This window comes from Scyliorhinus torazame, chromosome 8, assembly GCF_047496885.1.
Source record: "Scyliorhinus torazame isolate Kashiwa2021f chromosome 8, sScyTor2.1, whole genome shotgun sequence".
In the NCBI taxonomy this organism is placed as follows: Eukaryota; Metazoa; Chordata; class Chondrichthyes; order Carcharhiniformes; family Scyliorhinidae; genus Scyliorhinus; species Scyliorhinus torazame.
Window position 1 is genome coordinate 259,029,014 of NC_092714.1, and position 16,598 is coordinate 259,045,611.

At 47.5% G+C, this 16,598-nt stretch overlaps 1 protein-coding gene across 3 annotated transcripts in view; it reads left to right on the forward strand.

Moving 5' to 3' along the window:
- ndrg3b (ndrg family member 3b) overlaps positions 1-14,424 on the forward strand; it is a 118,662-nt gene extending 104,238 nt beyond the window's left edge. For 2 of the 3 annotated variants that reach the window (XM_072515190.1, XM_072515188.1), the window contains exons 16-17: positions 7,393-7,431; positions 12,424-14,424. In XM_072515190.1, the coding sequence (XP_072371291.1) occupies positions 7,393-7,431; positions 12,424-12,593 (209 nt within the window). In that variant the 3' untranslated portion in view covers positions 12,594-14,424. The remainder of the gene's footprint in view (positions 1-7,392; positions 7,432-12,423) is intronic. The other variant, XM_072515189.1, reaches the window with a different exon arrangement.
- Positions 14,425-16,598: the final 2,174 nt, after the last annotated feature.

Sequence of the window (16,598 nt, forward strand, 5' to 3'; positions counted from 1 at the left end):
TGCAATGTTTGCCATTTGACATTTTAAATAGAAATCCAATTCCATTTATCCCCATCCGGATGAAGAATTTGATGATGAATCTTCTCTAAATTTGGGAGCAACTTTGCCCACAGTTTTACTGTGAGCTTCAGGCACAAGCCTCATCCGGACTCTACTGGAATGTGCACTCGCAGCTGTCTGGTGCTCCACAAGTGACCCAGGCTCCGGGAAGGACCCCTTGACCAGCTGCGGCTATCTGGTGACCCTCCCCCTTGCTGGTGCTTAGGCACTGGGGTGAAGACCAGGGCAGGCTTGGCTGTGATGCCTCTTGCAGTCGCATGTCTTCCCAGGAAACTCGGAAGGCAGCTGGGATCAGTAGCCCCATGTAATCCAGCGATGGTGAGCCCACAGGTTTGAAAGAGGGGGAGATTAATGCAGAATAGAACGGAAGATGGTTCTGACAGAAAGGATTACCATCCTCTTTGTGGCAAATCTCTCCAACAATCCAAACAAATTCTGAATATGAATTTTTTTTCAATAAAATAAATTTAGAGTACCCAATTCATTTTTTTTTCCAATTAAGGGGCAATTTAGCGTGGCCAATCCACCTACCTTGGACATCTTTTTTTGGGCTGTGGGGGCGAAAGCCACGCAAACACGGACATTGACCCAGAGCCAGGATCGAACCTGGGACCTCGGCGCCGTGAGGCCGCAGTGCTAACCCGCTGCGCCACCGTGCTGCCCTGATATGAATTATTTAAAACCCCATCCCGAGATATTAGGAATTGGTTTGTTTGGTAGCTTCCCTGGCTAATAAATATTTAAATTCAGACCTGCCTGTAACCAATCCAGAGAAGTGGATTATAATGCTGGAACCTTTCTGGTACTGGAAAAGAAACCTCTTCAGTGGAAACTCCCAGGCTTTTTCCCCCCTTTCTGACGTTGTACGTTCCTTGCACTGGCCTCTGCAGTAGAAAATAGAGGGAGCACCGGGGGGCAGAGCATTGTGCGATGCCTGATGTTGATGGTCTGACATTGTTACTGAACCTTGTTGCATGTTACAGAGAGTTAACGCGTCACTTTGGTTTCCCCCACCTCCAGACCCTGACAACCTCCCTCCCACTGCTGAATGTAGTCACAGTCTACATTCACTAAGGCCACTGTATAAGAGCAGGCGACAAATAGGAATGAGGAGGGATAATTCTGTGATGTTCTCTTCTTTTGTTAATCCCCCTGCCTGCCCTCCACCCCCCATATCTTCCTGAGGTAACTTATTTTTAATTTAATTTTGCCTTGTATTTTTGTTTTCTGCCGCCTTGTGCATTTTCCCCAAATGTCCAGTGGAATTCTCTGTGAAGTTTCCATTTATAACCTGACATAACTGTGAGTGTCCTGGGATTCCCCATCCCCATCAACAACCTTTTACCACTTTCTGACGACTAGAAGTGTTCCCCACCCACCACCCACGCTCTAAGTGCAGATGATTTTACTCCAATTAGGTGATAAAAGGATTAAATTATGAAGGCAGTTTGCAGTGATTGTGTATGGCAGATTAAGGGGTATTTAAGATATTAAACAAAGTTGAGTAGTAGAGAGAGAGGCATCATTTCGTCTGTTCCTGGGGGAAGAGTCCAGAAGACGAGAGCGTAACCATCACTTCATCCCACAAGTGGTAGCGAAAATTTGAATCTCTCTCTCTCTCTCTCTCTCTCTCTCTCTCTCTCTCTCTCTCAGGTCAGCCACAATTTAATTAGAATCATAGAACTTGCAGTGCAGACGGAGGCCATTCAGCCCATCACGTTTGCACCGGCCCTTGGAAAGAGCACCCTACTTAAACCCATGCCTCCACCCTATCCTCGTTACCCAGTAGCCCCACCTACACTTAAGGGGCAATTTAGAATGGCCAATTCATCAAACCTGCACATCTTCAGACTGTGGGAGGAAACCGGAGTACCCGGCGGAAACCCACGCAGACACGGGGAGAACATGCAGACTACACACAGACAGTCACCCCAAGCCGGGAATCGAACCCAGGCCCCTGGCGCTGTGAAGCAACAGTGCTAACCACTGTGTTACAGTGCTGCCCATTACACCTGGAACAGGCTTGAGGGGCTGAATGGCGTACTTCTGTTCCTGATGGTGGACTAACGTCCTACATAAGGGTTTCTATCATTACTCGTGTAGACTCTGGTCATGCCTGCATTTCAGTGGCCTGCTGAGTTGTCAGGTCCTGGAGAAGGGGGTTTAGAATAGTAGGATGCATCATCTCAGCTATGGAGCTCCCGCATCTCTGCTTAACACAGGGCAAATGGCTTCCTTTAGACTGGTGCTCGTGCCAGCATCCTGGAGCCCTACTGATCTTCCTCCATTCTTCCCTGTGTGTGTGTGTGAGTGTGTGTGTGTGGGGGGGGGGGGGGGGGGGGGGGGCCTCCGGCAGAATTCAAAACGCTACAGGGAAACGCATCACAAAAAATTGTCAGATCCTCCAGCCTAGGAAGGTCATGCTATCACTCAATTGCTAAAATCCTCAGAGATGGTTTAGCACACTGGGCTAAATCGCTGGCTTTTAAAGCAGACCAAGGCAGGCCAGCAGCACGGTTCGATTCCCCTACCAGCCTCCCCGAACAGGCGCCGAAATGTGGCGACTAGGGGCTTTTCACAGTAACTTCATTGAAGCCTACTTGTGACAATAAGCGATTTTCATTTCATTTCATTTCAGATGTAAAGTATTGGCTAATTTAACAGAAGACACTCACTGTGCTACACTGTCCTGCTACAAGGATGAATGGTCTTTGTAATAGGAGCGATCCCAATTTCATTTCACCCCCTTTGGGGCGTTTAAATCCAAGACGGGGGTTGCACACAGACAGAAATAATTCACTGGAGTTGCGCACTTTAGCGAGGAGCGAGTTGTCCACCCCTAGGCTGCACTGGATTACGCCTGCCACCCAACCGTTGCCTTTCCCGTGGCTGCTGGGGGATTATTTCATTTGGTCGTACGGTGAATTTCGAGGTGCGGCGCGGGCAGCATCTCTGTCCCCGTGATGCATGGGTGGACGATGCTGTGTGTGTGTGTGTGCGTTTCGTTTTTCAAACTGGTTTGATTCTGTTGACCTGCTCCTTCAGTGACCCCCATCTGTATTTCGGTTCGAGTTGGCCTTGCTAGCGGGCTTTTCACAGAAGCTGTGCGCGCGTTGCTCATCCATCCCAAGCCCTGTGAATCAAAGTTGTAGCAGATTGCATTCAAGTAAAATCTGTGTATGAGGTTGGGTTGGAGTCCCAATCCCACGGGCGTACTCTGCTTCTGTTTTGATTACGGATAGCTGGCTCAGGTTAAGTGATTGATAATGTGAATGCAATTTTGTTAAAAAATAGTCACTTGCTGAATAGGGACTGAATATGCTTCGAATGAAGAGGACTACTTTGTTGGCAATTATAGAATCATACAACACTGGAAGAGGACATTCTGCCCGTTATGCTTGTGCTGACATGCCTGTTCTGATACGACCTGAGTGGGGTGCATTTTGCTTTTTTGTTGGTGGCAGGTTGTCTGGTCCAGTTCCGTTTTTCACCCCGGAATCGGGTCTGCCAGGTTCCTCACGTGGGAGGGTTTGCTGAAAAATGTAACCTTTGTCCATCAGTGTCTAATGGGAGCCAAAGATGGACAGTCCTGAAATAATTGACCTTCGAAATACTTTGCCATATACATCACCCTCTGACTGCGTCTTGCAATAAGCAGATGTGCTCATGTTTGTCAATGTCTTTGGGAAAGATATAACATAAGAACATAAGAACTAGGAACAGGAGTAGGCCATCTGGCCCCTCGAGCCTGCTCCGCCATTCAATGAGATCATGGCTGATCTTTGTGGACTCAGCTCCACTCTCCGGCCCGTACACCATATCCCCGAATCCCTCTATTCTTTAGAAAGGTATCTACCTTTTTCTTAAAAACGTTTAAAGAAGGAGCCTCAACTGCTTCACTGGGCAAGGAATTCCAGAGATTCACAACCCTTTGGGTGAAGAAGTTCCTCCTAAACTCGGTCCTAAATCTATTTCCCCTTATTTTGAGGCTATGCCCCCTAGTTCTGCTTTCCCCGACCAGTGGAAACAACCTGCCCGCATCTATCCTATCTATTCCCTTCATAATTTTATATGTTTCAATAAGATCCCCCCGCATCCTTCTAAATTCCAATGAATACAGTCCCAGTCTACTCAACCTCTCGTCATAATCTAATCCCCCCAACTCTGGGATCAACCTAGTGAATCTCCTCTGCACTCCCTCCAGTGCCAATATGTCCTTTCTCAGGTAAGGAGACCAAAACTGAATACAATACTCCAGATGTGGCCTCACCAACACCCTATACAATTGCAGCATAACCTCCCTAGTCTTGAACTCCATCCCTCTAGCAATGAAAGACAAAACTCGATTAGCCTTTTTAATCACCTGTTGCACCTGCACACCAACTTTTTGCGACTCTTGCACCAGCACACCCAGGTCCCTCTGCACAGCAGCATGTTTTAACATCTTACCGTTTAAATAATAATCCATTCTGCTGTTATTCTCCCAAAATGGATAGCCTCACACTTGGCAACATTGAATTCCATCTGCCAGACCCTAGCCCATTCACCTAACCTATCCAAATCCTTCTGCAGACTTCCGGTATCCTCTGCACTTTTTGCTTTACCACTCATCTTAGTGTCGTCTGCAAACTTTGCCACATTGCACTTGGTCCCCAACTCCAAATCATCTATGTAAATTGTGAACAACTGTGGGCCCAACACTGATCCTTGAGGGACCCCATTAGTTACAGGTTGCCAACCAGTGAAACACCCATTTATCCCCACTCTCTGCTTTCTGTTAGTTAACCAATCCTCTACCCATGCTACCACTTTACCCTCAATGCCATGCATCTTTAGTTTATGCAGCAACCTTTTGTGTGGCATATAAGGCGATTTAAACTTTTAAAAACATTTTAACGATAACAAGTGGCTTGTAAAAACTACAGGGTGTCATTTTCCTAGTGCTTTGCAACATCTGGGAGAGTCTTGTATTTACAAGTCCTAAATTCATGACTGTAAAGGATTGGATCAATTGTGACCCCACAAGTAAACTAGTTTATCTTCCCTTTATTCCCAAACCAGCACTCTCTAAAGCTTGGTTTTTCCCTGCTTTCTCTCAACCCCCATTCCCCAGTCTCTTCCTGTCCCGCAAAACACCTGCCCAGTCTCCAGTTTCCCTGCCCTCCACCCCGACCCATCGTCTCTTCCCCCCCCCCCCACACACACACACACACACACCTCCCGCCAATGTCGCTCTCTCTCCTGGGCCCACCTTCTCTCGTCACCCCCTCTCTTCTTGACCACAATTCATCAGGCTCCTCCTGTTCCCAACACACCTTTGCCAGTCTCCAGCTCTCCCCAAACCTCCCCCCCCCCCCCCCCCCACCCCACAATACACCATCCCGTCTGCCTCTCTCACCACACCCAACTACCCCCGTCCCACTCTTGGGCAAACCCACCTTTTCCAGCCTCCAGCTCTCCCACCAACACTTCCTCAGTCTCCCTGCCTGCTCTGACCCACTATTCCCCAGCCAGCCGAATTCCTAGGCCATCTCCAGCCTCGAACAAAATGAGTGAGAGCGACCTAGAGGAGACTCTCTGCCTTTACGTCTTGCTTTCCTTTGCGCCCTCCCCTGAGAATGCAGCTGACACAAGGAATTAATGGGGGAGTAGGGAATTGAGCAAACGTTCTGCCACAGAACATCAGTTATAGAACGCCATGGGATAAAGCTATTCTTGAATTGTTTCCTAATGGCAGTATTGGAAAAGGAACTGTCCCGTGTGACATTGAGCCCATGAGACTGGCAGGTTCGAGGTTCAATTCCCAGTCTGCACCCAGCTGGTTGATGATAGCTGACCAGAAGTGGTTCCCGTGTGATCTTTCTCTAGATTAGAAAGGGAACTACAGCTCGGGTTCCCTCCCATTATCAACGTTATTGCTTAAAATGTGCATGTGTTAAGGAGATTGGGTCAGTTGCAGTGCCTGTTGTGGATGGATAGCCTGCTGGTATTTGCTGACTGCTTGGAGATGAAGAAAGGCTAATTTAGCAATTTGGTACGGGTCCATCAGCAGCCGTTGAACCATCAGTGCCGCCAAAAGAGAAAATGAGAAAATTGAAGGTGGATAAAGAGAAAAGGGACTATAGCTTACTTAATGGATCATTCGTATTCTTATTAGTGTGTGTGCGTCTTCTCTATATTAATATACTTTTTTCTCATGCACCTTCACACACTAATGATGGGAAGCACTGTGCCCATTTTACATCACACCTCAGGCTGCTGGGAAGGCAAAGACTGCTGGATGGTAAACTAAACCCTGTGGGTTTACGTAGGTGTAAAAATCCACCAGCTGATAACTTTGAGGGCCATGCCTCCCATTCCTCCAAAAGCGAAATAATGTGGATGGTGGAAATCTGAAATCAGAACAGAAAATTCCGGAAAAGCTCAGTTGGGTCTGTGGACTGAGAGGAGCAAAGTTAAACCTTTTCAGGTTCCTTCCACCAGAACTATTCACCACCTGCTACTCTTAACACCCTGAATGTGGCTGTGCAATTTCTGCAAGAATGTGTGTTCTCACTTCCTCCAGAGATGATGTGGTGGTGACCTCTTCACCTGGTTTGACAAATGGATCTGGCGTTTTGTTATCTGAGATTTGCTGATGTATGTGTATATATATATTCTGTCTCACCCGGTGTTCAGATGCAAGTCATTCGAGCTTTACCTGTACTCTATTGTATATGATATCATTTGAACCACATGTTGCACTCTCTGATTTCCTTATTCTCTATATATTGACATGGGAGTATGTGAGCATGAGGCCAAGAGGTGCATGATCGGGTTTTAGTTTTCAGTAAAACCCCCTCCCTCTGTTGTGCGAGCAGCTTTGCATTTTGTACTTGAGCTGAGAACCCCCCCCCCCCGATTCACACAGCCCCCAGGCTTTGCAGTGCGGTAGGTTAAGCCGCGACAGCAAACCCTGATGGGCCGGCCGCCTCTCAGTCAAGGAAAACTGGCGACCTTCGCAAACGATACAGCATCAGGCAGCAGTCAGAATGGCAATGGAGAGGACTTGGAAAGTTGTCGACATGAAATAATGTGTTATCACAGGGGGTAGTCCACTCCCAGGGGTTTCAAGAGCGTGCGTGCATCATGCTTGCAGTGTTATGTTCTGACCAGCAATCCTCACCCTGCCAAAATAACGCCCCCCCCCCCCCCGCCACCCCCCACCCCTGTGTGTTACAGCCTTTGCAACATACTCCCAGCTGTCTGCTGTTGTGTACTGTCTGTAATGTGCATTGTATAACTAATAATAACCTGGTTCTTTTCCTGTGTGTCGCCCTCGCCTGCTTACAGTCCCTTCCGTCCAGCTCAGCCACCTGCACAGTGAAACAGGTAGCTCTATGTGCATTCAATGTTTCCCTCATGTTTTAGTGTTTCACAGATCACCTTCTCCTTCTGTATTAATGCTTCTATACGGTTCTATCCTAAGGCTCTTTGTCTAAGTTAGTGACGAGGTTATCCAGAGCGTGCACAAATGAATATGTTCATACAGTCCACGCCTCTTAATTCAAAGTGGGTTAATTAAACCAATGTGATGATTTAATTCCAATTTGGGGGCATTATTGCTTTGCTGCATTCAAAGGGTTGGGTACAAACTGTTGGGAGAATTATATTTTAATGCAACCAATAACTTTGAATCATAAGGAGTAGACTTTTGTGTCTCGCTTATTTGCAAGCCATTTAATCAAAGTTTCGGCTCAATTGCTGGTAAGTATTGGTGGCTGGATTTCTATTTCTGTGGCTCTTCCTTTGCACTTTGCGACCATTTCGGTAGAGTTTTGAGCACATCCCAAAGGCTCTGGGAAACCTGTCCAGCTTGGAACTCGCATTCCCGGAGTCGGGAGAAACGCCAATCAAAATATTCCCAAATGCAGACGTGGTGTGTTAAAGAACCCTTTAGTGAACAAAGATAAAATCCAGAGTGACTTCACAAATGTGAGGGACCAGGAGCGGATGTTGAGCCAAAGAATGGAGAGGCGCAGAGAGGCAGCCAAAGGATGAGGCGGGTTTTATTGTGAGCGGAGGGAAAATCCTGAGCTTTGAGTCTTGACGGCCTTGGGCCCAGTATTATATAAAGAACAGCAGGTGAATGGCCTTCTCCTGAGGGAGGAATTTTTAAAAAACGTTGGTAAGTATCAGAGTCTCTGTGGTGATTCGGGGAGTACGAAACTCAAATTTTGGTAAGTTGGGAATCTTTAAAGAAAATTCCCGCCATAATGTCCTTGCAACACCCCACCTGGATGAAGAAAGGAGAGTGTGACGGGAATGTGAAGCAAATAGGTTGATTGTGGATTACCTCGCCTGGAAATCTGAATCAATTGATGTGACTCCTATTCCGTTGCCATGTTTGTTTGGGCGCGGTTCTTTTTGCATGGCACTTTTCTCTTCCCGCTGTAATAACATTGTGACAAGCTTCCCAGATTTTGTGTGTGTGATCGCATTTGTACCGAGTACCTCGAAAACCTCCGCTCTCTCCACCTCAACCCAGGATGCTTCCTGCACATGATTGAGTTTGGGGCTAGAGTGGCCAAACAGACCATATTTTCCAGGCATTTCTCTGGCGACCTGCACTGCCTTGTTGTGCTGCGGGTTTGAGGTAACGTTGAGGTCAAATGTTGCAGTTTATCTCGGGTGGGCAAGTAATTGTCAGCCTTGACTCATTGTTGGCACTCTCTGCATTTGTGTACACTACAGTGGCTAACCTTCAAAAGTAGTTAATTGGCTGTGAAGGAGTTTGGGACATGCAAAATATTTGAAAGATGCTGTGTAGAGGCATGTTTTTTCTATCAGAGCTATAATGCTTGCATGCATACTGATTTCATTCCCCCTTTCCACTACCCCCCCCCCAACGAATCATGGTGGAGGCCAAAACATGGAGACCTTCAGCCAACTGGGGAACCCTCTTTTGGAAATTCCTCTTCTAACTCTCATTGGCAATCAAGTAAGGCCCCAGGAGCTGAGGATTAATTGTACCAAAAGTCCGTTGATGTGTATTGGCCGGGCCGTGGATTATCAGAAAACCTAGCTGCCACTTTGTTTTTATTTAGCACACCCGGCTATGAATGGAATGGGCAAGGTACTCTTCAGGCTTCCGCCATTGTCATTTTGAAGCTCGCAGCTATGAGTTGCCCACCTGTGCGTGACTTTTGCCCGCCCTCTCCCTGTTTGCAATTGGAAAGTTGCCCGTTCATGTCTCCCTAGCACCATATTGAGGCTTTGATGAGTTATGCTAATGCAGCAACAACAACCTGTACGGTTATATAGCACCTTTACCATCGTTAAAATGTCCCCTTCACTGAAGTGTGATCAAACCAGATTTCTTACGAGACCATGAGATATTAGGACTTCTGGAAGAAGTGGTTTTAATGAGTATCTGTTTAAAAAAAAAAAAACATTTAAATTTAGAGGACCCAATTCATTTTTTTTCCAATTAAGGGGTAATTTAGCGTGTTCAAACCACCTACTTTAATGAGTATCTTAATAGGGCAGCACGGTAGCCCAAGTGATTAGCACTGTGGCTTCACAGCGCCAGGGTCCCAGGTTCGATTCCCTGCTGGGTCACTGTCTGTGCGGTGTCTGCACGTTCTCCCCGTGTCTGCGTGGGTTTCCTCCGGGTGCTCCGGTTTCCTCCCACAGTCCAAAGACGTGCAGGTTAGGTGGATTGGCCATGATAAATTGCCCTTATGACCAAAAAAGGTTAGGAGGGGTTATTAGGTTACGGGGATGGGGTGGAAGTGGGTTGGTGCAGATTCGATGGGCCGAATGGCCTCCTGCTGCACTGTCTGTTCTAGGTGAGAAAGAGGCAGCATAGTTAAAGGAAGGAATTCATGAGCTTGGGACCGAGGCAGCTGAAGGCATGGTGGTGGGGCAATAGAAATCGAGGATGTGTAAGGGGCCAAAAGGAGCACAGCGATCTTGGAGAGCTGTGTGGCCGGAGGAAATTACAGTGGAGGGGAGCGGCTGAGTCCGTGGGGGGATTTGAAACCGAGAGTGAGAATTTTGAGATCCAGGCATTGATGGACTGGGAGCTGATGTGGGTCAGCATGGGAATAACAACATCTAGTAAACGGTTGAGGGTTTCCGTGACAAATGAGTTGAGATAGGATTGGGGAGGATGGGGAGGTTACAGAGGTTAAAGTCCTAAGAAGCCAGGAGATGTTTCCTTTCCCCTGCTCAGCTTCCATGAAGACTGAGTTGATGATGAAATGATGGTTTCATTCCAATTCCTGTAAGGTTTTAGTGCACCAGTGTGAGGGAGGAGTCTGCTGCTCCAGATTGTTGGTGCGTAACCAAGGAGAAGTAGACCAATGGGAGGTGGAGAAATGGACAATCTGAAAAGGAGCAGGATGTATTTCAGAGCAGGACTGTCTTGGAACTCTGAAATCCTCAGTCTCTTCATTGTAAAATACAAATCCCGGGGCTTTTGGGAACCATCACCCACCCTGGTGCTAAAGCCCGCCGCCATTTCCCGTTTGTCCACAATACAGAGAATCAACTGGGAAAAATGCCCAAGAGACCTTTCATTTGGTGCCCCCCTTTATCAGGTTTCTGCGACGCCCGAGGTAAAATATGGTCTGTTACCCAACCCTGACTTTCATTGCAAGGTTGACATGCTTTGTTGACGCAGTGCATCATGGGAATGTGTGCTCTCCGCGGCAACAGCAGCAGATTGCGGGCAGAGTGACTCCGATGATGCAGTGGGGCTTCCCGTGTGCAGTAGAATTGAGATCTATTCACTGAAATTCCCTGCAGACCTTGCAAGTTTACTAGTGGAAGTTTCCTGGCGAAACCATGTTCACCGTGAGATGGAGGAAAATTGTATGCATGTATTTTTAAAAGTAACACGGAAACAGAGGTTCCGTCTTTGGGCAGCAACGCCGACGCTGCTCGATCCACAGTCTGTTTTGAGCTAGTTGATCAAGACAGCAGTCTTGGCTGTCGCCTCTCTGTGTCCCCTGAGCTGCCGCAAGAGCAAATGGGCTTTGGATAAAAAGGAAGAGTTTGCGGAATTGTAACAAAACGAAAATAGCAAATGTTGAGAACGGTCTATCAGCATGTATGAAAGGAAAATGCACTGCCAGCAGAGGTGGTGGAGTCAGAGTCATTAGGGACATTTAAGCGACTCTTGGACAGGCACATGGACAGCAGTAAATTGAAGGGGTGTAGGCTAGGTTGATCTTAGATTAGGATAAATGGTCGGCACAACATCATGGGCCGAAGGGCCTGTACTGTGCTGTACTGTTCTATGAAAAGCCAGGCGAATCCTTCTCTATAGAATTCTTCATCAGTAGCCTCTCGGTTTAAAATTTAAAATCAACAACAACTTGCATTTACCTGGCGCCTTTAAACATAGTGGAATATCTCAACGTGCTTCACAGGGAGCCTAATTGGACAAACAACATCACTGAGCCAACGAAGGGGGTGTTCGGGCTGGTAACCAAACGTTTGGCCAAATAAGTGGCTTTCAGACAGTGTTTGAAAGGTCGAGAGGAGTGTGGCTTTGCAGAGGGAATTCCACAGGTTTAGGTAGCTGAAGGCGCGGCCACCAATAGTGGGGGATGCACAGTGGGGAGGTCGGAGGAGATTATGGAGGTGGAAGGGGGTGAGGCCATGGAGGGATTGGAACATATTAAAAAAGGATTTATTTAAACCCCTCCATGTTATATTTGGTAATGGCTCCGTGTGTGATTTTCTACAGAGCCAGGCACGCCAAGGAAGTCCAATGTTTTTGCCTCTGAGCTGGGTGGAACTGGACACGGCCTTTGGGGTCTTTGTGTCTCTGACCCAGAGAAGGGGGAGAAGAAACAGTCAGGATTCCGAATGCTGATTGAATCGCGTTCCCCTCAGTGCGTGTAGGTGGATAGTGTGGGTATAAGGAATGGATTGAACTGGGAACCACCCCAAGCGTTAACATTCCAGAGAAAACCACTGTTTTATCACTACATGCCAATGACGACCAGATCAGCTGCCTCGCTTGAACTCGAGTGAGAGAGGAACATTGAAGAATGTGTCTGCTTTCATTTGGTGTGTTTTCCAGTGTGTCAGAGAAGAGCTAGTCTGGTGTGAGACGGGAGTGATAGAGTGGGGAGGATGCTCCCAATTAATAGAGCGATTTAGCTTCAGGACAGAGATACAACTTGACAAATCCACATCTCGATTTTTTGGTAAATGGTTCGATATTTCTCAGAAGTTCTCCCCAGGAAACACAAATCCAGCAGGCTTGTAAGCAGGACTGGTTTAAGTATACTGGTGTATGCTCCCCTTCTAATTGTTTATTTCTGTGTGTGTGTCTGTGTCCTTTCTTCCCCGGCCTGCCCGACCCAGTGCCAGCAGTCAGCATGACCAGGCTAACCCGGGCCCGCACCACCTCGACCTCGAGCGTCGGATCAGGAGACAACGCCCGCAATCAGTCGCCCGCCAACAACCAGGCTGATGCCATCGGGAACAGCGAAGCAGTCCAGGGAAGGCCCCAAACCATGGAGGTCTCCTGTTAAAACAGCAACTTCAACCGTTTATTTATTTGTCTTTTCCTTTCCCGATTCAAGAGGTCGTCAGCTTGGCTGGGTCGCAGCCTTAAAAGAAAATGCAGAAACCCAACCATTGGAGAGCAAGTTTCCTCCTTTTAATCGTGTTTCTTTAGTGCATGTCTGACTCAGTGGTTGATGCTCTCTCACTCCGTAAATGATGTTTTTGTTTCTTTGGAATATATTCATATTTCACCTAGTGGTACTTGAATGCGCAATGTTACATTCCCTAACTCCCTGTGTGTTAACCAAAGCAACTCCCGTCTTCCCTGATTGGAAAGGGGCAGCGCCAACGTTTTCTCTTCCCCCCCCCCCCCCCCCAACCACCATGGCTGTTACCAGGGGGCAAGCCAACGGGGTGAAAGCTGAATGCTGGAAAGCTCAAATAAAAATCGAAAATGCTGGAAATGCTCAGCAGGTCAGACAGTATCTGTGGGGAGAGATACGGGATTAATGTTTCAACTCGATGGTTTTTCTGTGCATGGGCCCAAAACATTCGTTTCTCTCCACAAAACGTGCGGCCCGAACCTGCTGGTGTGTTTCCAGCATATTCGAGCTTTTGTGTTTCAGGGCAAACAACCACTTTCTTTTATTTTGATTTTTAATCCTACAACAAAGTTCTCCTTTAGACTTTCCAGAATAATCTTTATTACCCCCCCCCCCCCCCCCCTGGACCAGTAGGTTGTGAGTTTGGATTCCAAGACCGTTTTGAATTCAGAACCTAAATTGGCATCGCAGTGCAGAGTCCCAAGTGAGTGCTGCACTGTGGAGGGGCACTGGTGTCCGATGGGGGGAGAGTTTCGAACCTGTCCGCCCCTCTGCAGGTCATTGTAAGACCCCCCGCGGCGATGCCCGGCAGCTTTCTGCCGGTGTTCCTGGCTCATCTCGCCCTCGGGCAACAACCCCGGCACAAGAATCGCCAGGTTAGCAGGCCGTCAGTTCGATTGCCTTTGGCGGGGGCCTTCCTGCTGCAGAATGGGAACCCGAAAAGTTGCTGCTGCACTTTTGAGATTCCGTTGACTGTCCGCAAGGACAGATGTAGAACCTCCTGGGGGAACTAGCTTAGAATTTATTCAGCATTACCAGTAAGTTGGGCAGCTCTGAGGAGTGCAACTCGTTGCAAACCCTCTCAACATTTGGAGCTGCGTTTCTAAGTTGCAGTGAGCTACATCAGAGAGTGTTGCTTATCTTTGTGTGTGTGTTTGGTGCAACATATCTCCAACTGGGGAAAAAAAGTAGCCAGCGATTTACAGCCTGGTCGCAGTTTTGTGCCATGGTGGGATCCTATTATTGGGATTGTTTTTTTTTTCCTCATTACGCCTCCCTTCCTTCCAATTGTGAATGGCCCTTTAAAGACTAAATTCCAATTTGGTTACTCCCCGCGCCGCGGCCCCTCCCTTGCTTTCTGTGTTGAAGATTTTGAGCTTGGTTTCGTTTGTTTTCTTCTTGTCGCTCACAACTGCAGTGGGCGAACCACAGCAGCAGGTTGCAAGTCGAGACCCCACCCACCCCCCCCCCACCTACTCGGTGTCTGCGTTCATACTGTGGCGGCTTTTTTTTTGTGTGTGTTCGTTTTCCACTTGGCCGAAGCATTAGCTTAAAATTTCAACAAAAAAAAATGGAAAATTCTACTGGCATGAAAGCTAGTCGCGTAAGCTTGTAGTGTGTGTGTTTGTGTGTGGGTGTGCAGGTTCGTTGTAATAAATTACAGACAATTTGGCACGATAGTTGTCCTTCAAAGATCTAGCGGTGAGCAAAATGAAGGCTTTGAAATAAAGACCCAAGCTCTGTCTAGAATTGATTGCCTGTGTCCAAGCATGCCAAGTTTTTAATGCTTCACGCATTTATTAAAATATACATTTCTTATGTACACACTGACTGACATGTTCGCCTGCAAAACTACAAAAGAACAACATGCTCCCTTTGGGCGTGGATGTGAATTGTTTCTATCGAATATAAAAGTTCAACAACAAAAGCGAACAGAATGCTAACTTTATAACCTGGGGGGGGGGGGGCTGGAATATAATGGAGAGGGATTTTGCTTTGGCTATCCTGAACCATTGGTAGATCACGTCTGTATTTCTGGGAACTGCTCAGCATAGATGAACCACAATGCTACCAGAGGTCTTGATGGTTAGTTACGAGGAGAGGTTACATAAACGACGATTGTAATCCCTAGAATGTAGATGGTTAAGCAGTGATCTGATCGTCTTTTTAAAATTTAGGAAGGACTTGATGGGGTGGATAGAAATATTTTCTTCTGGTGGGAAAGTGGATCCGAGAGGAAATGGCCCTGAAGTGAGAGACCATTCGGGAAAGATGTTAAGAAACACGTATTGATGCAGGAACTCAACACGCAGCAGGTGCCAAGGAAAGTGGATGGAGTTGATGTACAAATCAGCCATGCCTTTGTTATCCCTCGACTCACGAGACACTCCTGGCAGGCCTCCCACATTCTACCCTCCGGTGAACACAAGGTCATCCAGAACTCTCTGCCTGTATCCCAACCCGCCACCAGTCCCATTCACCCATCACCCTGTGCTTGCTTACCCAGCCCAGCCTGGCAACGCCTCATGAAAATTGTCATCTTCATTTTCGAATCCTTGCATGGCCCAACTCTCTAATCTCCAGCCTCGCAATCTTCAGAGATCTCTGTGCTAGGGTGGTACAGTGGGTAGCCCTGCTGCCTCACGGCGCCGAGGACCCGGGTTCGATCTCGGCTCCGAGTCACTGCCTGTATGGGGTTTGCACATTCTCCCCATGTCTGCGTGGGTTTCGCCCCCACAACCCAAAGATGTGCAGGCTAGGTGGATTGACAACGCTAAATTGCCCTTAATTGGAAAAAAAGAATTGGGCACTTAAAATTTTAAAAAAAGAGATATCTGTGCTCATTTCACTCTGGCTTCTTGAGCATTTCTATCGATCCACCATTGCACCATTGACAGTGATGCCTTCAGCTGCCCAGGCGCAACCGCCCCCGGTCTAACCAGCATGGTCCCACCTGTCTTACTGAGACATTGTACTGGGGAATCTGGGGGTCTAGGTTTTGTGCCGATCTCACAGTATTGTTGTCAGAACAGACAGGTGTGCTTCCAGCCATTTGGAAACACTATCCGTATCCACATGTTTAAAATAAAAGACACTGTTATGGGGGAAAGATTGTGTAAGGTATCTGTAATCCCAACAGGAACATCGAAGGACATGTACTTTCCCATGCCCTTGACTGCACATCATTCCTAACTGGATAACTATCGCTTCCTAAGATCCCAATAAAGTATTTGAAGGAAGTGTTCCTGGTCCTTTTCTTAGCGAAGCCTGTCCTCTCTGCCAAGCCCATTGGCAAAATGTTTTCCTTGGCGCCTCCTTATGTTTGTTCATTAATGAATGCCGCCAATAGGTGGCGCTGTTGGGTGGATGTTTCAATAGCAACTATAATAACAATTATAAAATTGTGAGTAAAATGTCCATAGGTGCCCCAACAACCCCAGTTACCAAATAGCATTTACACTGAGCCACATGTGATGTTAGAACAGCTGACTGAGCCATAGAGGTAGGCCTCAAGTGACCAAAGGAGGTGAATCCGGTAGGGAGGGAATTCCAGAGCTGGGGGTCTAGCCAGCTGAAGGCCGGCCGCCAGTGGTGAAGCTATGATGATTGGGGATGCACAAGAGGCCAGAAGTAAATGAGTACAGATATCTCAAGAGAGTTGTGGGACTGGAAGAGATTAGCGAGATCGAGAGGGGAAAGGTCATGGATGGATTGATAAGAAGGATGAGATTTTTAAAATCGGTATGTTGCTGATAGTATAGGTGATCGAGCATCTAAAAACAGGGAGGAATAAGAGCGGGTTCAGCAGGAAATACCAGAGTTTAGGGTCTGGGCAGAACACGGCTGTCATTGGTGGAGTGATGCGGGAAAGTGGAGAGACCAGAAGTGGAAGACGGTGAATTTCAAAGAAGACGAGAAGAGTTCAGA